This window comes from Dermacentor variabilis, chromosome 4 (assembly GCF_050947875.1).
Source record: "Dermacentor variabilis isolate Ectoservices chromosome 4, ASM5094787v1, whole genome shotgun sequence".
NCBI classification, from domain to species: Eukaryota; Metazoa; Arthropoda; class Arachnida; order Ixodida; family Ixodidae; genus Dermacentor; species Dermacentor variabilis.
The window spans coordinates 91311431-91336646 of NC_134571.1; the positions used below are offsets into that span (position 1 = coordinate 91311431).

Here is a 25216-nt window from a genome sequence, read left to right on the forward strand (position 1 = left end):
TTAACCTGGCGGCGCAGTGAATTAGGGAAGTAGTGCAGAGGTACACAATCTGTGTGTTTTGTTCGGGACTGTTAGTTTGCGTTTAGCTTGCTCAGGCGGAGCTGCAGCGCCGAAGCGTGCGCGCTATAAGCCCAAAGGAAAATGTGCACATCGCGCGCGTGCTATAGCTTTTCAATTTTATGGACTCTCCTGAGGCACACACCTAATATTATGACACCGTAAATTATACAGCTGTAATGCTCACTCTATGTGTAGCTAGCCTGATAAGCTCACAGGCACCCTGGTATGGTTATCAGCTTCTCTCCAAGGAAGAGGAGGAGAGGGAGGGAAGGAAGAAGGAAGAGAGAGATCGCAAAGGTAGTGACGCCAACCAGATGCGCTCCCTGTTTGCTACCATTCGCCGCGTCGAATTAGCTGCAGCTGCGGGGCTGTTCTATGGGAAAGAATAAAGTGAGGCTTTCGCATAGCCCTCACCTTGACTTCGATTACAAAGTATTCGTAATAATACGAAGCTGCGCTTTAGAGAACGACAAATGACACCACCATTTACTAGGAAAGAGCTTTTATTTCTTTTTCCAAGTGCCTTGAAGGTAATGCGCGCACAAACCGGACCACCGCTCATACATCACTCCGTAGTTATATATTATCAATGCTTGTAAGTTGTCGCAAGAGCTCTGTCCTGTTTCTGCTCCCCTGTTACTTCGCTCAATCGACGGAAACCGCCAACCTTACAGCGCGACAGTGTGGTAGGTGTAACTATTGACCGACTGGTTAATGGTGCCTCACGTTCCCAAGGAAAGCTTTGGACCCTGACAGACAGTGCAGTGAGGGAAGCGAGGGGGAAGAAGAGCGCGGGGGAGAGGGACGGCGGAGCACTTCAATTTAAGATTGAGCAAACGATCAACACGCATGTGATTTTACGTATACAAGCTCGCTTTTCATTTACGCCTCTGTCAGAACCTCGTCACGGCGGAACAAAAACCGAACCTATGGCCTTGCGCTTAGCAACGGAAAGCCATATCCCCTGAGACACTTCGTAGAATACCATGCGTCTAACGAAAGCAACGTTCTAGCTACGTGAAAGTGAACGAAGCACTTTTCACTCGCGGCTTTTGTAATGCTTTTCATTAAATCTTGCATCACTGGCTTCTCATCGATTCCTCTGTCAGTTTGCTTATTTCTCCATTGCCTTACCATTTAGACCTTGCATCATGCCGACATTTCTTTCGTGCTGTACCTCCAAGACGGCCTGAAAACTTTACCTAAAGGAAGAAAAATCATTCAATCTTTAGCGAACTAACGCGCGGTTCAGATTCCCCCCCCCCCCATTCCCCCCTCTTTGTTCCAATCTAGAAGCAAAAATAATGGCTATAAGAAAGCAGCCAAGCACGTGTCGTTTCGCCATCTCTTTGATGCACTAGCTCATTACACCTAGCTCACTCGCCTGTTCCTCGCAGTAGCGGGCCCAAAATGAAGCTTTGGCGCGCAAGACATCGCCATCACACGTCCATCCGCAGCTTCAATCATTGCCTCCCCCCCCTCTCTCTCTCTCTCTCTCTCTCTCTCTCTCTCTCTCTCTCTCTCTCTCTCTCTCTCTCTCTCTCTCTCTCTCTCTCAAAGTCCTTCCCCTTAGACCGCAAACAGAGAAAGAAAAAGGGGGCAGGAGGTATACCGAAGCCCAGCTTCCCGTCAGAGTACGAGCAATCTCACGAGGCGCGTCTAATCGCTTCAATAAATCTCGGGCTAATCCCTTCATTTTCGGCCGTTAGAATAAAGACGCCTCTCCGAAACTGAACCCGGAGATGGAGAAGTGAAAGCGGGGGGAGGTGGGGGGGGGCACCCATGCAGAAAGCGAGAGAAAGGCGGCGAAGTTGCGCGCGGCGGACGTCATCGATTCGTTATTTGTCAGGCGTTAATGAGAAGCGATCGCCCCATTACCACGTCCGCGCGATTTAATCGCTAAAACTGCTGTCGCGTTGACCAGCGTCCGAGGCTAAAAGATAGACCGCAGCGTGCAGAACTATGTAGGCACTGGCTTGTGAAGAACGATGTCGTCATGTGCCTCTTTTTTTCCCCCTCTTTCTGCAAGGTATCTTGGAGTTGGGTAGACGCATCCCTATGCTAGCAATGTGCTATACGGCAATAAGGCTTTAACGAGGTCGTAAGCACCCATGGTTAGTTCTTTCCACGTCGCTTTCGGCGGAGATTACGCAACGTTGCTAATTAACCGTAGGGAAGCCCAGCCTTGATGCACCGTCCTAAATTGTACTATGAAATATTTTCTTATCGTGACACTCTCCCGCATTTCTGCCCATTATAGCACTATTCGTGCTTTATGATCTTGTAACTTTGAAATTGCATCATGTAGACGTGTTAGTACTGCGTGCTCAAGTATGCTGGACTTCCGCATCTATCACTGTCCCTTCAGCAGTGTCCAACTAGCAACACAGAAAACTACAGGCTTCGTCAAGAATATCCTTGGATCAAAAATATTAGGAAGAGTCAGCTCTTCAGCTACCGTCACACCGACCGATGGTCGCATAGGTATAAATTATGACTGCAGGTTTTTATTCAGTCTTCTGGGGCTAACGCCTACGGAAAGGTTGGGGGTGTGACGATGTGATTAAGCGTTATAACAGAGAGCTGTAGGCTGTCCGTATTGGTTTCACTTTCTGCGGTAAATTGGAATACTAGGACGCAGGCGTGAACAGCTGCGCCGGGGACACCATCTTGTGGCGTCGAGTTAACCACGGCCCACAGAAGCATTATGGCAATGCGCAGGCTATGTTCTACATAGCTGACGCCATAGATACACCGGTAGCAACGCAGTCATTAACGTATAATGGAGCTCTCTCTCTCTCTTACTTTTTCTTTTTTTGTATTCTGCGTGGTGGCGTGTGCAACACAAAACCATTTTTAACACACTTTCATTGAATGAAACTTCAGAAGATGTCGCAGCAGCACTACTACTGCAGTATATGCCTCGGGCATTGCGATATTCTGTAAGCGGTAACAGCAAACGGACGTGCTTAAAGCTTCGAATGGTGTTTCAAACTAAGTAGCCTCGGTGAATGCAAGTCGAGTGCATCACAAGTCGATGCAAACGGCAGACCACTCACCATAGACGACCAGCTCGGTTTCTGCCCTGTCCTGGCGAGCAGTATTGTTGACGACGCAGTAGTACTTGCCGGCGTCGTCGGCCATCACGGAGCGGATGAACAGGCTGCCCGAGGACATGCTTACTCGAGCGCCGTCTAGCGGCACAGGCCGGGGTCTAGCGGAGGCATCGCCTTCGCGACGTCTCAGCCACTGGTACGCAGGCAAAGGGTAGCCCTGGGCCACGCAGGGCAGCACGGCCTCGGTGTGTTCCAGCGCTGTCACCTGGCCCAGCCGGTGGGTGATGCGGGGTGGCACCATGTTGTGCGGCTCTGCAGTAAAGACAACAAACGGGCAAGAAATTACGCTCGGTGGTACCCGGCGCAGAATCCACAACGCTTTTCATTCGTACGTGCTTTTGGCACCAGCCGGTGGCCTTTCGATTATTAGTAACTTGAAGCAACTGCACTTGCTCCGAAAAAGAGCCGTTCGTTGCATGACGAATGCGCCGATTTTTTTCCCACACTAGTGGACGCTTACGGAAATATGATGTCCGACCTGAGTTGGCGTTATAAAATTATCGGTTAATGTAAGGTTACCCGTCTTACTTAAGGCAAAACAACAGCGTAACATTCTCATTATCTAAGCTTTGTAAAGACGCTGTCATCCAAGAAACGAGACACAAAGAAAAGTAGTTTACACCGACACCTAGAACAAACTATGACAAACAGACCTGACTTTGCATAGTGCCGGTTCTCCTAAATAAACATATTTCTGGAGGTTTGGAAGCCTCCTGAAAATCAAACTCTCAAATTAACCTGTATTGCCGACAAGAATTGCTGTATGTGATGTAAATGTGAACATATATATATATATATATATATATATATATATATATATATATATATATATATATATATATATATATATATATATATATATATATATATTGTAACGACGTGGGATCGATGAGTTTGCGTAGCAGCACCGCCAAGAAACGCACTTTATCAGTCGTCCAAGGGAAAAACAACAACGTCTTCTTCGTTTTCCCCGCTTCACCTAAAAACCCGCGCTACTTCAGCGTCGTCCCCACTGGCGCATACCCGCTGCATTATGGTTCTGCCAAATATAGTTGTGTCAATATATATATATATATATATATATATATATATATATATAAGACGAAGGATTTCGCGCCAGATTCGAAGGTATAGCATTCAAAAATGAAAAAAGACGAATTTTATGGCATATATTGTTACTACCCTTTATTACTTACGTTCATAGCGTTAATTAGGCGTCCCTACGGCGTCCGCCAAAAGCGACGTTGCCGGCGCTCGAGTGTCTTTTGTCTGGTTTGGCACTACTTTACTGGCCTTCCCCCAGCTCCAGTGGTATCTGGTGTTTGCAATAGCAGAGTCCCGCATACTTTTTTTTTCTTTTTTGGCAGCAAGAAGGTATTGGGAAATATGTGCCCCAGTGTACCGCAACAGAATGCTAGATTCCAATCGGCTGGGTTCGCGTGTGGGTGGCACGTTTATGTTCTAATAGTCGCTTGAGTACAATAAGTTTTCATACTTGGTGTCTTTACGTGTGGCTTGGTTTATTTTAAATAAAATATTTTATTTTTCGAAATTATGGCAGAAAAACAACGCAACTTATCTATATCGAAAGAAAAGATTCTGTAAGATATTGTTTGACGCCAGTGACGATGAGTCTGCTTTACAGCTTGAAAAAAAGAAAGATTTTCACAACATTTGTGCAGAAATCGACGCAGAACACTTAGAGAATCGAGAGTATTTAAAGCCACCGAAAAAGTGAAAGAGATTAGGTATGTCAGACAAGAAAATCGGAATTACTACTAACAAAAACTGCGTGTGTAGTCAAAGGGCAGGGGCGTAGCCAGGGTGGGGGGGGGGGGGGCTTATGGGGCTTCAGCCCCCCCCCCCCAAGATTTTTTCGTGCTGTCAATGCACCGGCGACCAAAGTAACCCCCGGCGCCGGAAATCATTCGGGATTTTGTCTAGAATGTCTTTTTCATGCTCGAAAAGGCATTTCACCGCGAAGATTGCAAACTCGGGCTGGATTTCGTGGCAACGTCCATGCATCGGGAGTCACATAACGCAAGCAGCCCCATCCGAGCACAAAGTTTCAATGGCGTTTTGATGACAAACGGGCTCACCGCGCCATCTTGCGGAGTCCGCGGAATCTACGGAGCACACGGATATCAATTCCGAAATTTTACGGGTATAAATCTAATAAACTTTCGATGTGAAAGGCGCACTGACATTTCCAAAGTAGTGCTTTAGATTTTCAATTGCGGAACTTTGTGTGTTTAATGCTGTTATAAACATTTGACGCCAAAGGTACATGCATTGATGTTTCTAAAGTCTGGCCTTGGAACATACAACGGGACAAGCCAAATCAACCCACTATTAGACAAGTTGACAAAGCACGCAGTGAGGTCCGATGAGGCGAATCCTTGTGGTGGTTCATTTGTTCCGTCATGTCACATAAAAAAAATATCACATTTCTTTTCACCTACACGCCAAAGCATCCATGTTAAGACACTAAAGCCAGCCAAAGTAACTACGTTCTTATTTATTTTTCCTACTTTGACTTTTATACGCGAGGACACATCGAGCGTCTTCGATTTTTTTGGTCTTGCTACCCTACCCGCGGGCTGCCAGAGCCAGCCAGAGCGCATACGTTTTTCTCGTGTTGCCCTGACCACCGTGCGCCGCACTTCGGTGCGTGTTTGGTTTGCTCTGGCCGAGTGGATTTTCGCCTGGTAGAGTTTTAGACGCTTTCTGGCTAGCAGACGAGAAAAAGAAACTATGGTCGCTCGCTGTCATAACTGTGGGGACTAAACGGATTGCATCGCGTTCGCTTAAGGGCAACCTCTCCGGAAAGTCTTGGCTCGCCGGTGTAGGATACCGAGCAATATGCGTATGGTTCTCTGTGGACAAAGCGTCTTCTTTTCTAGTTCTTTTCTAGATTCCTTCGGTAGCCACATTAGGTGCGCAAAGTAGGCATTCAGTTGTGGCCAACATATTTTCCTTGGGGTTTTCTAATTTCGGTGCCCCCGCCCCACAAAAGGAAAAAAATACATTGCTGCGGCGAGCGAATTGTTGCATGGTGAAAGTTCGATTTTGTTACTTCTTCCTTTGCGGAAAGTAATGTGCCACGGGATGCTTCAGTTGCCGGATACTCTTATTATATTGTTGCGATAGCAATTATATGGACACTACAAGCGCATTCCTGCTGTCACCGCCGACCTCATGTTTCGTATAAAGTCCAAGGGCGATGACATCGTTACGGAGCGCCGCATGCTGTAGGTGCAAGTGAAAGCGTACGGGAAGGGGGGAGGGGGCTGGAATGGGTGAGCCGATGATGGTGACTCACTCTTGTGTGCGCAAAGGAGAAAAGCCGAGAGCAGGCTAGTCATCTACCGTCGCGCGCGATACATCGGGGGGACTGGATGGAGTGGGGGCGGTATCTAGGATTCTGTGAATCTGTGATTGCGCAACATGTTTATTTGCTTCGTTTGACGCATTGTACACCGTGACTTTTTCTTGGATACGAACATTTATTGGAGACTTATACGTATACTTAAGTATCTTGTTGGGAGATTTTGTGTATACGTGCAGTGAACTTTATTTACAGGGAACTTTTTTGCCCTTTATCAAGCTCTATCTTCGCATTTGTATATCCCATTGTACCTTCGCATTTCTAAAGTACGAGGGCTAGTCAAATGAAAGTGAGCCTATCCACCCCGCGCAATAATGGTTCGGTTCATTATATGCGAGGCATGTGCGTAGAAGAGAGGGATATCTCATTTACAAAAGTGACACGCAGGTTTGAGGATAAAGGTTCTGCAATGCTCTCATACATTCGGTTGAACATGGTTGCGTGACATATTGGAAACTCCAAAAGTTCAACAGTGTGGTGCCGTGAAGTTTTTTACTGCTGAAGGTATTTCGTAAAAAGAAATTAGTCGCCCTGTGGCTGCCGTGTACGTTGAACATCGCATTTCATTGGCCACTGTGAAGCGTTGGAGCAAACGGTTCAAAGGAGGACGTGAAAGTTGCAAAGACGATCCAAGACGGGACTAAAGCCATCGAGAAATCACCCTTAACAAAATTGCAAAAGTTAGGATAAGCATCGATGAACTGGCAGAGCGTCTGAACATCAGTCACGATTTGGTTCACGCCATAATTCATGAACGTCTTTGTCATCGACTTTTGTGTGTGCAATGGATGCCCAAGATTTTGAACCACTGCCAGAAGACGGAGAGGTTCGGCGCTGCCTAGATTCACGTGATCCGGTATCACAATGAGGGTGACGACTTCTTGTCTGCAATTGTCACCGGGGACGAACCATCGTGCCATTACTAGGAGCCCTAAACAAGACGGCAAATCTTACAGTGGAAACATTCGAATTCACCACGCCCAAAGAAAGCAAAGGCCATCATTTCCGCCGGAAAGGTGTTGTTGACTTTCATTCTTGATCGTCAGGGACCACTACGGATAGAATTTGCTAAGTCTTGAGAAACTATCAATTGTTTCCGATACTGTCAAACGCCGGAACGGCTGCGTGTTGCAATCAAGAAAAAACGATGTGGAAAATTGAAGAATGAGGTCTTCTTGTTCCACGACAATGACCGTCCCCACATCGCTGATGTATTTAATACAAAACTGGCAACGTTCAAGTGGGAAACGCTGCAACATCCGCCACACAGCCCCGGCCTCTCGCCTTGCAACATGCACATTTTGGGGCAACCGAAAAAAAACTGCTAAAGGGAACCAGATTCGTGTCGGACCATGACGAGAAAGAGTCAGTTGGAGACTTTTTGAAGCAGCACCCCAAGGAATTTTATAAGACCGGAATCACGCGACTCCTTAGTCAATGGGACAAATGTATAAATGCTGATGGAGACTACTTTTTAATAAAGTACCTCGTTTGTCATATATTCGTACTGGCTCACTTTCATTTGACTCGCCTTCGTATATTTTGCAGAACTCCTGCTTTTTATACGTGCTCTCTGTTGCGACTATAATTTCGATGCAATTACTCACGATACACGACCGGTGACAACTGGTCCTGCGTAATACATTGGAAGAAATGCCCGCGTCATTGATATTTTGCACTGGCCGTTGCATACGTACACGAACATAAACACGGTTCTTGAATGACAAAGTTTCATTAACATTTTTGTCCTCAACTTGTTCATTTCGTTGCCTTTGCGTTTTTCATATCAGCGGCATGCATTGCTTTGCTGGTTTCCAACTGATATAGTTCTAAAGTTCGTGTGATACTTTCTTTACTTAATAAATAGACAAAAAAAAAACAGAAGCATTGATATCAGTTATTTAGGACGCAATTTTTGGCACATACGAGTATATTCTTTTATGAAGAATGATATATTTTTATTGTCCTTACAGTGCGTAGTGTTCAAGAATTCGTTTGCAACAACTTTGACAATGGCAATGCAATTATTATTCATGTATTTGATCCCTCGACAAATTGTTTAGGAGGAATCTTTAGCTCGGGCCCCACTCCGACGCGGCCTATTCAAATACATGTAAAACCAGAAACGCTTTTCTGACATAACCTATGGATCACTTTCAATGAAATTTGTTGCATTTGAGAGAGAAAGTTAAATTGTAGTGTCTGTTGGAAGCGGAATTTCGATTGAGGGCGTGAATTTTGTTTAAAATTTTTCGAAAAATTTCAAAGTTCGAAAAAAATAGCACGACGTTTACAACCTAAAAGCTCTGCATCAAGAACAGATATCGTGGTTCTGTCAACGGCATCTATTATAACACTCAAAGCGGACAAATTTTGTATGTAAATTTGTATCTTACGTGAATTGGTTACGTTGTGTACAAAGGTTCAGAAAAAGCCGTGTTTTCATAATACTAAATTTTTAAGAGTCATGTGCAACGTACCAATTTTGTCCGTTGTAGATGTGCTATTAGATGAAATCCACAGAATTATGATATCATTTTTCATTCTTGAGTTACAGAGTTTTAAACTTGATAGTTTCGTTTTCTGAAAATTTGCGGTTTTGGCCAATTTTCAATAAAATATTTACGACCTAAATGAAAAGTTCGAAACCAGCAGTCACTATACGCCCCCCCCCCCCCCCCCCCCACAAGTTTTTCATTTAAATGCAACAAACTTCGTCAAATTTGTTGCAGTGGCTGCCGAGAAAAACGAATTCCCCTTCTACACGTATTTAGATAGGCGCACCCGAGCTAAAGCATCCTCTTAAGAAAGATGCCGAGCTGCAACGTAAGTGTCGTTTACACAGCCTCGACCCATCACTGAAACTTACATTACCAGCGAACCTTCCACGACGTGACGCAACACTGCTGTGTCGGCTGTGGGTAGGAGTAGCATTCACAAACTCCTACAGCTACCGTATTGGAATGGCGGATTCACCAATGTGCGCTAAGTGCAAGTGTGAAGAGACCATCAGTCACCTTCTGTGCCACTGTTCTCGCTTCGATAATCAACGTGAGACTCTCCAGTGTGCCTTAAATAGACTGGATGACAGGCCATTTACGGAAGCGAAGATCTTGGGAGCCTGGCCTCACAGTTCATTGGCCCAGAAAGCCGTTCGAGCGCTTTTTCGCTACCTGAGGGCAACAGACTTGTGTGCCCGACTATAGACGTCCTACACTTAAGTTCTCTCTCTTCCTCTTTCACTCCCCATTCCCCTCCCCACGTGTAGGGTAGCAAACTGGACTCAGTCTAGTTGACCTCCCTGCCTTTCCGTCTTCCCTTTTCTCTCTTCTCTCTCTGCAACGTAAGCCCCCCCTCCCCCCCCCCCCTCCCCGAACGAAATTTCTGGCTACGCCACTGATAGGGACACATATGTCCAACAGAATATCACATAAACTATTGGAAATATATTTTCGAAAAGCGTTTCATTATTACTTCGAAGGCCCAAGTAAAGAAAAAAGACGTTACATCAATGACGTCTCGACTCATTGGCTTACGTACTTTAGGAGGTTAAAGAGTCGGGTCAACTGTCAAGCTCATGGGAGCTTTTTGTCCCGGCTCCTCATTGTGAACACAGAGCTTGTTATTTCCAGCGTGTTTAAGGCGGGAATCAGATAAAAAGAATGCAGTAGTTCATAAAAGGTCCAAGATTCATTATGTTTTGTAGAGGTGTACATATTGAGAACGTGTTTTATCAATATTCGTAAGACATAACTAGAAATTATCGATGCCTAATTAGGTGCATTGACGGAGAGAACAACGGCATAATTACGTATCTACGAGGGTGGTGAGGATAAAATAGTATTACTCTGTTCGGTGAGCCGCCCTTATCCAACGCAACCCACCAGATTTTTACTTTGCGCTGCGCGGTGAATTGCTAGGCACACTTGTTCCACATCAAGCTTTCCTCCTGCTCATAAAAACGCGTGTAACCTTTTGGAGTGGAGAACACGGTCGGGCTCAATGGGGGTGACAGATTGCCTTGCGGAGGACTTCCTAGTTTCCCTTCCTTTCCTTCCGTTGCTCACTAATCACACGTCGATCTTCGCCCACCTTTGTCTCCTGCCCTCTAAATCTAATCATTCCACTCCTTTCAACACGCAACCATTTCCTCCCGCCTCAACCACTCCACGTGGCACACACTCCTCGCGATACCCTCGAAACAACACATAAGGTGGGGGAGCAGGTGGTAGTAACATCGAGGGAGGGTAAGAAGGGCTATGAAATACTGAAGGAGGGCGCCCAGCGAAACACCGCACATACACGCCGCGATGCTCGTAACACCTGTCCGGGTTTCGCGCCCCCTATACCAGCCCACGGTTTCTTTTCTCCCCGTTTTTGCTTCTTTTTTGTCGTTGCTCTGCCACGTCGGCGCACCTGCGGCGTGACATAAGTTATGTATGATCCTCGCGAGAGAGATTCACCCGCCGCTTGCCATTCTGGCGCGCGCACTTTGTCTGGGTGACAAATGCACTACCGCCGCGGCCGCGGCCTGTTTGTCTGCCTGCCTGCCTGCCTGCCCGAACGGACGAGCTGACACGTGCACACACTCGCGCACGTGCACACAGTGGGCGGCAGAAGACGGGCGGTCGGCAACGCTACATGATAGCAGAGACGGACGCGTCCTCTCCGCGAGCGGGAGTGCAACTTTCCTATCACGGCCAAGCAACAAAGCTGAAAATTTGCGTGCCTCAGAACGTGGACGTGAAAAGGGAGGTCGAGGTAGAGAACGGAAAAGCGGGTGGCACGGGGAGCGGCGGGTGATAGGATGGAAATGAGGAAAGTCTCCACGCATAGTGCGAAGCGGAAGCGGGACGAGAAGGAAGCCCAACTCGTGCCATGCAGCGCGTGAAGCCTTAAAATCTCCCGAGCGGGAAGTTAATTAGGCTGCGGGAGTTCTGTCCAAGAGCTTCCGCCGCACGTCGCCTTGATTCTCGCTCCTTAACGAGCGCTCCAGTGTGCGAAATGCCGTCAGTTGGTGGAGACTCGGGCACTCGCTACACTGCTGCGCCGTCCGCGAGTCTTTTGTGCTGGCCGGCTCTTCGGTAGCGCAAAAGTTGGAAGTGGCTGCCGGTGGCCGCGGGGGGCGCCCTATGCATCGCGCGCGGCCAACTCCACGGCAGGCGCTGGCCGTGGTCGTCGTCGTCGACGTTGTCGCAGTTGAGCCCGACTTCCCCCCCCCCCCTTCTCTTTCTTTCCCTCCCCTCTCCGAAGAGTATCCGTTCGCTTGAGCACACTCTCGGAGTCGGAGGCTCTCCAGCGCCCCTGCGAAAGCCGCCGAGAACTACTGGCCGACGCGCTAAAGCGAACGCCCGAGAACGGTAGCAAACAACAAACAAACCACGTCGTAGCTATGGTTCGAGATTCTGGGAGTGATGCGGGAGAAGCTAACTGTGTCCTCTCTTTTTTTCTCCTTATTTCCTTATCTGCTTTCTGTTGCTTCCGCACATTTCTTTGGCCGGTCAGAAACTGAATGCGCCGCCTCGCTTCGCTATTACGCGCACCGCTGGCTTCGGGAGGAGGCGGCGTACATTGTGTTCGTTTTCTGTTTGGTCGATTTTTCGGGCTATCTCCGTTCCATGCCGCTGCTAGAGTGACGATTCGGGTGGAAGCAAACGAGTAAAAGAAAAAAAAAAACGAAAAGAAGGAAGCAAAACCGTGAGGAAGAAACGCAGAACTATCAACGGCTGATTCGCCGCGCAAACAGACCAAGTGGATGGCGATCGCCGGCCATGAAGGTGGCTTCTACAAAAAAATATTTCTAACTTAGAAAGGCGTTACAGTGTTGACTGGCATTTCGACGAGGAGCAGAGTGTTCAAACTAATAGCACCTACAACGCGAAAAATGACTGTGCGGTTTAAAAAAGATAGGATGAAGTAATTGCTTCGGAAGTCCAGAAAAAAGATTCGGCGCTTATGAAGCCTTTTGCGCAATTGTACTTTGCTCTCAAAGGAAGTCGGCGTAATGTATTTGAGTACAACCGCAGATATAGCACGTAAAATATTGTAAGCTTACATTTCTGCACAGGACAGAGGTATTTATCATTTTGGAATAGCAGATTGGATTGCTTTTTATGGAATGTATTATGGTGCAACAAGTACTGCTGTATTCCTTTGTTTAAATGGCACGAGCAGTCTGCTAAAAACATTCTTAGCACCGGTCAGCCAAAAACTGAAATTACATAAGGGACAACTTGTTACACTGGGCGAAAATTTCCAATTGTAATGGTGTGATCAGATAGACTAAAATGTGGTGCGAGATGACTTGGCGTGAGCTGTGCTTGTGTTCACTTGGCTATCATAAGAATTTGTGTGAATAGTAGCTATATTGTTACGCACGCTTTTACCGCGGCCTGGAGAGGGGAGACACCTAACATAATGCATTGACTACTTTTCGCGTTGTTGATGTAGACATGACCGCCTACTCTATATATTTAATGCTGGATAATATTACATTGCGTGCGTAGTGGAGGAAGAAGATAGGGTGGCGAAACGCGAAGCGGAGAATTCGGCAAAGCGGCGGAGGTACCACGTCAGTAAATTGGATGAGAGCAAAGGTGCGTGTGCGAAATTTCAAAGGGACTTTGTGGACAGACATTTCGAATTCAGTTGTGCTGCGTGCGACAGACTGTGGTTCCAGGACGATTTGATTGTGATTGGTAACGTTCGAGATGTCGCGAAGCGTGAAGGTAATACGACTTTGACAGCTACCCCAGCTCCTGATTAGCCAGCTGCTCCGTTTGGCTGTGCCGAAGGAGCGCTAATAGCCGTAGCGCGCATCGATCATTTGGTGTGACAGGTGGTTCCTAACAAGCTGTCTGCTGCATTTCCACGCCTGCGCAAGGAACCGCATAGGCAGTTGGTAGGTTGCATGCCCTGGTATGGGAAGGCCGCGTTTAGTGAGTAGTGCCGAAGGACAAGCTGCTCACGAGCCCAACTTCGGGGCCGCAGACGTGAGCGATGACGGCGAGCGGCACGAACCAGCGTGGCGCGTGCCGAGGAGGCTGACCCTAAGCGGTGGTCTCCAGCGGAAAGCCCCCCACATCGCGAAGCAAATAATGCGACGCAACGATGGAGGTACCACGCTCGGATGGCTGACACTTACAGTGGGGCGGATGCGCGATCCCGCCGAGACTTTGTGGACAATACGTTTGGCTGTTGTCGTGTGTGCCTGATTGCGGTTTGAAAACGACCTATCGGTGATTGCGAACGTTTCTTACCCCGATGCTTAAGCATTGCTTGGTCACCCACTTTCGCAGGGTGGAATGAGCTTGAATGTTTGTTTTATCTGAATATCTGGTGGTTATATTGGCCTTCCGAAAAGTTAAAAGAAATAAATTCTGGAGTTTTAGGTGCCAGAACCACGGCATGATTATGAGGCACGCCGTGGTGGAAGCGCACGGTATAATTGTGGCCACTTAGAGTTCTTTAATCAATGCACGGCTCACGGGCGTTTTTGCATTTCACCCCCATCGAAATAAGGGCGCCACGGCCGGGATCCGATACCATGCCCTCGGGCGCAGCTGCGCGACACCAAAGCCAATACGCCACCACGCCGGGTGACCCTACGAAAAGGGAACTCATGCATCTCGAAACTCGTTATAGAAACGGATTCTTTATGTTCAGCTCTTACTGCAAATACTGGCTTACATATTTCGCATACATCTGATTGTATAGTACCCCTCACTTAAAACGGGTAGATTGGTATGAGTATACCTGGTCACAAGGGATTAGTTATCAATGAAATAGCAGACAGCTTGTAAAAAGTGGTCCTTAGTGGAACCATTGTCTCGATTCTTCTTGTGTCATCTTTCATAGCTCCTGCAAGATTACAGAGGCGTGCCGTCATGCAAGACACTCGGAACCTGCCATTAACAAACTTTCTTGATTGGTAGGGATTAGATTAAAATTGTATTACTAGAGTAGAAACGTTTGCCGTACTAAAACAATGAAGTCCTGTTTACCAAATTACACTGTAAAATAGCTACAAGAAGCTAATACCTGCATAAATCCAGTCTGGCGACCCCTTCCTAGTGATCGTATTGTGGTGTGCATGAGACGACAGAACACTTCTTCTCATGTCGCCGTTTCCCTTCATTATGAAAACATATTTTATAAGGGCAAGTTCACTGTGGTGGATAGAATATTTCCATTCCCGATATTCTACTTTTGGGAGCTTCCTCGCTGGTACATTATCATAGGAATTTCGGTGCTACTGTTGTGAGGTTCATAGTTGAATCAAGACAATTTTCCTGATAAATTCTTAAATCTTTCTCTGACTTCACTGTCTTTTTTTATTCATTCAACATTTCTCAGTAGTGTTTCTTTTTAGACTAGATCGATTATTTTCCTAACTCACCCAATACTTGGCCGATTTGCCATAGTGGATATGAGCAATTCGTAGAGGAAAAGAAATCAACTAACCAACTAATGTTCTAAGGCAGCAGCAGCAGCAGCAGCAACAGCGACAACAACAATCCGTGCGCTCGTATCCTGAGCTCAGCTCTTACCCTTTGCAAGTTTACTCCTATAGTGAACGTGACAGTGTGGTGGAGGCCTGTCAGATGCCGGGGAATGTTACCTAGAGCTTCTCGGCTAACAATCTTTACTGTACGGTAAGCGTACTGGCCTTCAGTTCTGAGGGTCGTCTTAACTCTGATGGTCGCCCATAATGTGGGGTTCCACGGCGGTTGCAAAACAGCGATATATGACCCGGGACACCGGCGGAGTAACACACCGGGGCAGGCCGAAACCTTGCTTGCTCCTCGATGAAGTCAAAAATAATATTGTACATTGAACATTGGATAGGTTCATCGCGTGTATTATGAGGATACAACTGGAGTCGAGAGGAACGGACACGGATGGCCCATCCAACGACTTACAAACGAAAAGCTTTGTGAATTGGTCTTAAAATTTTTAACAGTGGCAGCTAACTTATCCGTTACATTTTTCTTTTTTTTTGTATTCGCATGCGGTATGCAGTCACAAGTGGCATTTTGGAGGCTTCTAGAATATTGTTAGCACTAGACACGAGACCTGACGAACCATATCATGAAGATAGCTAGAGCCTTTGCTTCGGGCTAGTCAATTGTAGTTTCATACGTCTGCGAACACTATTCGGTATACTTCTCTTTTATACAAATGTCAAACGAATCTTGTCCTACATACGATGACCAAATAAGTTTGCTTAAGAAGATTGTATTATTTTTTTTTTCACCACGCACAATGTCTATACAATTCAAAACTTACAATTGTTTACTCGTTGCAGGGTTGCCCCCAAAATGACGTTGCGCTTCATACTTTATGTTTAGACAACGTTTACGCGTGCACTACCCGAACCCGTATCTGCTGATAATTATTCAACCAAAGCGTGCGCATTTGAAACGACTCGAGTTAGAAGAAGAAATGATGAGGGTTCTGCTCTCCCAACGAATCGCTCATCTCCTGCCTATGCGTGGTTTCATTCGGTGCGCCGGGGGAGAACTGAGGGCTGCGCAAACTTGGCGTTCCATTCAACATGACATATGCAAAAAAAAAAAAGACAGAAGGTTACTTCTAGTCTCACCTGTCACGTTTGCGCGCGATATAAACCGCGCAAGAACTTTGACGTTAAGTCCAAGAGAGCACGGCGTAGCGACAGCCCTGGTATTCTAATGAGGAGCCTGTTTGGAAACTCCGCACGCCCAATTTTAGCGCAAAACAGCAAGGACAGGCCCTGGGAACGGTTCCTCATTAGAAATCTCCGCAGTTTCAGGCCACGTGTCAGAAGAGGCACGTGGAATTCGCACTTAGCGCTCTTCTATAATAGAGTACTCCGACGCGCGTGCAATAACAACCACCGAGAAACTTGTTTTCTCGATCTACCGCAACAAAAAAAGAGAAAAAAAAACGCGAAGTGAAATTGGTAATTCGCTCCGAGCGCCGTGTCAGCCTCTAACTGAAACTGCAGCAAGCAAGGCTGTAGAAGCAAGCACCCACGCGCGCGCTATCCAATTCCTGACGTTAACGCTACAGCAATCGCAACTTTTGCAAACGCCAACAAAGACGCTTTTACATACCAAAGCGTCGTTCCCATCATTGTAAGCACCAAGTTGTTCCTTCCCGTGCAACTCAACTCGCAAGGACTCCCGGAACAAATCTTTGTATGAGTTTTTGATTCAGCGCTGTTTCCAATTTAGCGCGAATCCTTCCACAGTCATATAACGCGGATTAGGAATCAAACGAGGATGAACAAGCGAAGAGATTAAATAAAAATGCCAGGGCTCGTAAAAGGGCGGGCATGAAACGAGTTCCTCAGTAGGAAAAGTACTTCTCAATCACTTTCCCCTTGTATTTCAGTGCGCACTTCCCTAATTCAGGTTCACTTGTTTATTTACTTTTGCGCGACTGCTTTCGTAAGCTCGTCAAAGAAAGGCAAGTTGTGGAGCTGAAAGCTAGGGGCGGTGGTTGAGCTTTAACATGCAGTTTCTTTCTTCTGTTGCTGCTTCTCTATATCTTCTTCTTTCTTTCGCTGCGCAATAACTTTCCGGAGTTTCATAGAGGCTGGGAAAACGTGCACGAGCTGCGACCAGACGGCTTCGTCATCAGCCCCTGATGAAGTGAAACAATAAATACCGGGGAGCTCTACAAGCGAACTTTAATTTCGGCGTGCCTGCCGGCGGGCTCCTATTTTCCGGCTGTCCGTTTTCATTCGGAGGCAATCGGACCTACCGAGGCAAGTTGTATAATGGTAACGGGAATGCCTCTGATTCGGCCGGGGGCTGATATATCCCTCCGCGGGGCCCTTGCATTTGGCTCGGCGCTGTTCTTTTCCTTCTGTGGCGTTTTCGCGGAATCTCCAGTTTGCACCGCGCTCCAGGAGTTCGACTGTTCCATTCTGTTCACCCATTCTGACGTTTATTGCGCTCATGGTTCTCCCTTCTCTGACGGTCGTCATCAAATGACAACGACGAGCATCGATCGCAAATTGTAAGCGCGGTTTTTCGGAAACAAGAGCCGTGGAAGGCAAAAAAAAAAAATATAGGCGATAGCTGACTATGTAACGAGTGAGAAGCGGTAAAGTTCGACGACATATAGTAAATTAGGCAAGATGACTCAGTGTGCACGAAGATCGGCAAACTTTTGTTTCAGCGAGCCGAAACAAAATGCGCATTGCTCGCCCTCTTCGTACATTTTCCATTCTCAGCCCTTTGCATACCACGCCAATATCCTCTCTTATACCATGACGACGGTTTTCTTTCATTGTTCTTCATATTTTCTTCCTGGTACGTTTTTCTTCTTCCTATTATACATTTGCTTATGAGCGAGCTACCTCTCTCCCCGACATAAGTAGCAGAAAAGGCATGCCAAGAAATAAACATGATCCATTAAATTTCTCTCTCTCTCTCTCTCTCTCTCTCTCTCTCTCTTGCTTACCAGTTTGCTCAGAATCTAAAAGCAAGCGCAGCCCGTTCAAATATGCCACTAAAACTAACTTGACTGAAGTGAAGAACGCAAGAATTTGTACAAGTGCAACACAGCTAGGGCCATACGTTCGCTCTTTTATTGCGTTTTCGTGCATAAGACTTCCAACACCAACAAAGTGCCATAAAGTACAAAAAGGCTATTTACAGCGAACTACATTCATACAGAGACCTCATATTTTAATTACATCGGCAAACCAACACTTCTCTATGTTCGTTAAACGTGGAAACCGAAATCCTCTCGGGGCTTATGGGTGACGTTACTTTAGAAGCGTAATGAGAAGCAAAATAATATAATGACCTATCAGGCTGTGCCATAGATGCGGCATTAAATCATAGATGCTTCTTGCGAATTATAACCTGACAAAGAAGAACCGCATTGATCCTTTATCAATGGCTGAAATGTTTATAGCATAAAAATAACCTCCGATCCCCGCGTTTATGTTCCATTTTGGTTAAATTTGTTAGTCGTAATTTCCCAGACTTCACCTACATACATCAGCCTGCTTTATTGTTTCATATCTTTATATTTATATTTTCATACTCACAAACGGCGTGTCGAACTGAACCGGAACCGAAAACCGTACCGAACTGAAATCTTGTGTGGAACTGAAGCTGAGCCGATATTTTTTGGGCGTACCTGAACCCGAACCGAACGTTAACCGTAACAAATAACGACATATATATATATATATATATATATATATATATATATATATATATATATATATATATATATATATATATATGCTTTCTTGTGCTTTCGACTTCTTTGTTTACTGTTAGCCAGCTCACGACCACGCGCAAGGCGCAGATGCGCACGAAAGATCGACTTATGATTCAGCACAAATCTTACTTGTTCATCGCTCATAAGCATCAATGTCTTCACCTTCTTCTAAAGAAGCACGAAACTGAGCGAAATGTCCAGTGCTGGCTTCTTGCTTTGCTAGAGACTGCAAGTTTTCAGTTTTAATTTATGCAATACAATGTGACGTCGCACTGCCCTTCGACATCATACATCACATGCCACAGTTGGCACACCGCTAGGCCTGTAGTAAAAACCGAAAGAGAGAGAGAGAGAGAGTAAACTTTAATGAGCACCAGCAGTTCAGTCGGCTGGGCCTAGGCCGCCCACGATGGGACGTCGAGGTCTTGCCTCTTCGCCGCTTCGTAGGCCTGCTGGGTCGCCCAGAGTTGGTCGTCGAGATGGGAGCTGCGCAGGGCGGCTTGCCATCTCGACGAGAGGGTCACGGGATTAAGGTCTTGGTATTGATGTTTGCACTCCCATGGCATGTGGGGGAGTGTTGCCGATTCAGTTTTTCAGACCTTGCACATCTGGCTCGGGTAGATGTCGGGGTATATAGTGTGATAGCGTGTGAGGGAGGGGTAAGTATTCGTCTGTAACAGGCGAAGGGTGGTTGCCTGTGCCCTGTTTAACTTGCGGTGAGGGGTGGGGAAGGTTCTCCTTGCGAGGTAAAATGACTTTACAAGGTCGTTGTATCTTGTAAGGCGGTCGCGTCCTGCGGGTGCACCTGCACCGTCTCCGGCACGGTTGACTAGTCCTCGTCCTACGGAGTGTGTAACCTCGTTGAGGTTGGTGAGGTGCGGGTGGACAACGCCGGCGTGTGCTGGGATCCAGACGAGGGTGATTTGATTTTCAGGCGAATGCGGGGCTTGTCGTAAGATACGGAGTGATTGATGAAAAATACGACCTTTGATGTAGTTGTTGACTGCTGCGCGAGAATCACTCAGTATGGTGTGACAGGCTGGGTCAAGAGTGGCCAGGGCGATGGCCACTTCCTCGGCCGTCTCGGCATTTTTGGTAATGATGCTGGCAGCATGTCGGAGCAAGCCGCCTACTGTGGTAACCGCCGCAAAGCGCCGTCCATCTTGGTACTCAGCTGCGTCGACGAAGGTGACGCCCACGGTGTTGGCGTAAGCTTTGATGAGGGAAGTAGCTTGTGCCTTCCTGCGTTCTTTGTTGTAGTCTGGGCGCATGTTTTTCGGAATAGGGTCGGCGTGTATCCATTGCTGAATGTCGCGTGGTATTGGGTGTTTGTCTCCATGTTGACGGTGGTAGGTGATATAAGGCTTGTTTAGAATGCTGCGGCCCGTTTCCGTGAGAGTAAGCCGCTCTAGTTGAGATCGACGTTGGGCCTCGATTAACTCGTCTAGCGTGTTGTGGATACCTAATTCTAGTAGAAGTTCCGTGCTGGTGTGGTTGGGCAGTCCTAAGGCCTGCTTATAGGCTCCTCTAATGATGATGTCCAGTTTAGTCTTTTCAGCTTTGTACCAGTTGAGAAAGGGCGCAACATAAGTAATGTGACAGACGATAAAAGATTGGACAAGGCGGATGAGGCTTTCTTCCTTCATACCCCCTCGCAAGTAGGTCACTCGTTTCAGGAGTCTGGATGTATTGGCGGTCTGTCGAAGGATCTTTGAGATAGCCGTAGAGTTAGCTCCATTGGCTTCTATGGTCATACCAAGAACGCGGATGCAAGGAACCAGGGGTATGGGTCTGCCATCCCTCAGGTTGAGCTCTATTTCCTCGTATTGGCGTTTAGTCGTGGAGCCCCGCGGGGGGCGTCCACGGAGTGTGGGGCGGTATAGGAGAAGCTCCGACTTTTCAGGGGTACAGCGGAGTCCCGTGCCTTCAAGATAATTTTCTACGACGTCAATGGCGTCTTGTAGGGCAGTTTCGATTTGGCCGTCACTGCCCTTTGCAGCCAAGATTGTAATGTCGTCGGCGTATATGGTGTGTTCAATGCCGTCGAGTTTTTGTAGTTCTTGTGCTAATCCGAGCATAACCAGATTAAACAGTATTGGGGAAATGACAGAGCCTTGCGGCGTGCCCGTGCTGCCGAGGGAGAGTTCCTCCGATCGAATGTCTCCGACCGACAGGAAGGCCTTCCGATTGGATAGAAAGTCTCTTACGTAGTTGTAAGTGCGTTCTCCAAGGTTGAGCAAGGAGATGCGCTCGAGGATGGTGGAGTGCCTTATATTATCGAAGGCGCGCTCGAGGTCGAGGCCCAAGATCGCCTTCGTGTGACAGGATTTGCCATCTAGGATTTGATGCTGAAGTTGGAGCATAGCGTCTTGGGTGGAAAGATGCTGTCTAAAGCCAATTATCGAGTGGGGGTAAGCACATGTGTCTTCGAGGTGAGTGTTTACACGGGTTAGGATTGCGTGCTCCATGACCTTGCCTACACATGAAGTAGCGATATGGGCCGGAGATTGGCGAGGCTAGATGGCTTACCGGGTTTGGGGATGAGAATTACTTTGGCCGTTTTCCATGTCGGGGGAATGGATCCCTGGCGCCAGCAGTTGTTGATGTATTCGGTGAGCTGTTGCACCGAGGGGTCATCTAGATTTCTTAGTGTTTTATTCGTAACACCATCTGGGCCTGGCGCCGAACGGCTGTTCAGCTTATGTAGGGCAGCATGAATCTCTGCCACGCTGAAATCTTCATCAAGGGCAGGGTTGGAGGTCCCTGTGTATGGGCCGTGAGGTTGAGTGGACCCAGATGGGATGTACTTTTGACATAAGCTATTCTTAACGTTGTCCTGGCCATGCGTCTTGCTTTCTGTGAATAAAAGCTTGGTGAGGCGTTCTTGTTGATATGAGCGGGTGGTGGTGCTATCAATCAAATGTTTGAGGATTTTCCACGAGCGGGGGTGGTGGAGTTGCCCGTCTAGGGAGTGACAGAGCTCTGTCCATTGCTGTTGACTTAGAACGTGGCAGTGAGCTTCAATTTCCTTGTTGAGAAGTGCGAAAACCGAAAGGAAAACAAAATTTAGGTGACTCTGCTGTTGTCAGATAATGAGTGTGAAACCTACGCAGGCCTTACGATGATGAACGGATTCCTACTAGTTATCTCTGTCTTTATGATGTACATCAATATTCACCCGTATCAGTGTAATTCATTCGTAAACGTTTGCCTCCTCTGGAAACTTGCGCAAGCGCCATGCGAACAAGGCGATAGTACTACGCTGCACATCACCATTGGGCAGTATAAAATCGACAGGGCCAAACACATTTGCGAACAGATTCTGTGTTGCGAGCCGGTTCGCGAACCATTATCATTTTTGTTATTTCTCGGAACCGAAATGAACCGGAACGAAGTCGGAGCGCACAGAACCCGAATCGAACTGGTATTTATTTTTTCGGTTCGACCATCCTGCTAAGAAAGCCAGTAAATTTATGGTGGATTGGCTATTTGGCTACACTATGTAAACTGAGGACCTTAATCCTGCGTAAATAAAAAAGCAAGAGAAAACTTCAGTGTAATTCCACTCTGTGAAGGTGTATGATCAGCGAAGCTGTGTACGTTGGCCCCTTAAGGGCGAACTGTCCATTGCCGTGTGTCAAACCCCGTATGCACATAAACGGAAGGCGAGGCCCGACTAGGTGCTCTACGGCGATGATGAGCCTCGGAAGATGATGAGGCATCGGGGAGCATACACACCCATGTAGTGTTGCAAAACGCGGCACGACACCTTTTACTAACGAATGCTGGCACGTAGGACAGACAGGCACCTTACTGCGCTCAGAGGGCACACACTGCTTCGCCGTAACCAAGGCGACCTTGTGTTGGTCGACGTCCCGCACTGCAATAATGGTTGTGAAGTCGCTCGAAAACCACAAGCGGTCACAAATGACACAAGCCACACAAAACTGGTTCCTCACAAACTCCCTCTGAAACCTCACCGTTGCTCCGGTGAAACGTTCCAAGTTTGTGGGATCGGGGCCACATCGACGGTTCGCATTTCTTTCCGCCTCGCGGTCCTAGCGGGCAGCAAGCTTACGGGACTGCCACCAAGAGAGAGCGGAAGGAAAGAAAAGGAGATACGCAAGCGCTTCGAACGCCGACAAAGAGAGGGCAGTGTGAACGTGGACACGGTTGACGCGGCTCAACGTATAGTGTCTGTTCTTATCAGCTTAATATCTGATATGAGTTGCATTTGGACCTAAGACGTTAAACTTATTTTTGCAAGTTGGCGGAGTGCTTAAAGCCTGCTTCACCCCCACCGCAGGTCGGCCCGGTATTGCACTATCTTCGGCATCGGCCCAATCGAAGGGAGAAATTCTCGGTCGACAAAACTCGTTAGACGCATGCAATTTTTTCCAGAAACTAGCCATATAGAGTTTCGCTGTAATGAAAAAATCACTACATGAGTTTGGCTAATCTGTGCTGTATCTCATGTGTTACTATTCTTCTCCAACAGAGTCAGCACCAAGCACATTTGGACCCTCATCGCAGGAGCCCCCGTCTACACCAACAGGAAGGAGGAGGAGCCGAATTCGCAAGGCTCGACAGACGCACGCAATTTTTTCCAGAACCTAGCCTAATACAGCTTCGCCATCCTAATTAGGCCAATATGCGAGTCCTGAGTGAGTTGACCTAATCTCCTAAAGTTTATATACGCTGCATGCCGGCAGCCTGCCAAAGCTGGGGACGTCATTCAAGAAAGAGATCCGGCAGCGGGCTACAGTGACAAAACCTTTCAGTTTACCATGAGCGTCTTGACATGCGGCTTTCATATAGGGTTAGACGCAAGACATGTCCCGCACGCACCTGCGGGACTTGTTCCACGTGACCAGTCGTCATATCTAGTAATACATAGCCCTGTCCCATATGAACCTGCCGCCATGTTTGCTAATAAGTTCTCTCTCTCGCTCACTTGCTGGGTACTTTTATACTGTTCACTTTTATTCCTTCACGGCGTGTAGGGTGTAGGCGAAATATGCTGTAACCCATAAGGGCGCCTTTATTCACGTTATGCGGCTTTGGACGAGTTTTCGTCTGAACCGACACGTGGCCCGTTAAAATGCAGTTCTAAATGCGATAAGTTACAGTTAAGGAGAAGTGCCACTTTCTTACACGCTCACCTGCCGTTATAGCTATATGACACTCTGTGTGGTCTAACCTCTGAACAAAATGATTGAACTTGCTTAGTTGATATTCAACTATGTGGAACTGGGCCAAAAATTAGCTCTTGTGAATGCTGAAGGCACTCAAAAGCCTCAAACACTCGGTAAACAACTCTACGGTCAAACGACTGTACTGGACCAATCCGGAACATATCAACCACTGTCACAGGAAGATTTCTAAAGCTGATATGTCATTGCCTTATAAAATAATGCTAGCCAAAACAAAAGTTGTGCCATTGTTGCAGCTTGTTTATTCGTTCATAAAACCGGTAAGGTCCATACCTACTTTTTCTCTGACAGCCGGAGGGCTTTATGTGTTCCTTTCTTTGTATTTTAAATGGAAATGTATTGTAACATAAAATAGGGAAAAAAAGAAATATAGTAATGTCAACAGTGTTAAATATGCTATGAAAAAAAAACACTACGTGTGCCAACTCGCAATGATTTTCTACGTGAACTAACCGGTAACAAGCCGATGACTTAGTTTTGTCCTCAAGGAGAACAAGAAAGACGTATTGACATTTATTGATGACATACATTTGGTCTAATCAATGAGCGGCCTCCGACACTAGTGATCAATAGCTTTCCGAGTACGCAGGTTCCTTTTAACATGAAATAGGCGTGCTAAAGATATCTACACTCAGCGGTCATGCGGCCGATCGAGGGTTGCGCTTGCAGATAGCAAACAATTTCACTTGTCCCTCTCATGGACTCCATAAACTCTTAATTCATAATTGTTCACCGGCTCATTTCCTATTCATTCCACAACCATCAGAGACTCATTAGAAGCATTTAGGCGTAGCAGTTTCTTCAACCCTTACACTGATCTTGAAGATTAAAAGTTTTGTAGTGGAGACTACAAATGCGGGCCAACCATTATCACCGGCGCTAGACACTAGGTTCGCCGCTCGTGCTGGGACTCCTGCTGCTGCCTGACATCCGCGTTAGTCGCTCTCAGTCCACAGCCAATAAAGCTATTCACAACTGGTGGAGGTGCGGGGTGCTTTGAAAACGACCACGCTGGAACTACGATCCCGCACTCTACCGTCTACCATGCCTGACAGCGAATCCCCGAAGGCGCTTCCTCCTCCTCCATCGGTTGTGTGCTCCGACAAAGGGACTCTGCTGTTTTCAGCGGCGCGGATTACAACAGCATGGAGGATTAGCTCTCGTCGTTATTATTGCATTTTTTCTATTTCGTAGAGTGCATCGAAACAAGC

General features: G+C 47.0%; 1 protein-coding gene and 1 pseudogene across 3 annotated transcripts in view; one reads left to right on the top strand and one right to left on the bottom strand.

Annotated features, from left to right (window-relative positions):
• LOC142579494 (cell adhesion molecule Dscam1-like) overlaps positions 1 to 25216 on the bottom strand; it is a 605191-nt gene that overhangs the window by 196836 nt on the left and 383139 nt on the right. For all 3 annotated transcript variants that reach the window (XM_075689738.1, XM_075689737.1, XM_075689739.1), the window contains exon 5: positions 3120 to 3428. In XM_075689738.1, coding sequence (XP_075545853.1) covers positions 3120 to 3428 — 309 coding nt within the window. The remainder of the gene's footprint in view (positions 1 to 3119; positions 3429 to 25216) is intronic.
• Positions 22962 to 23141, top strand: LOC142580586 (U2 spliceosomal RNA; annotated as a pseudogene).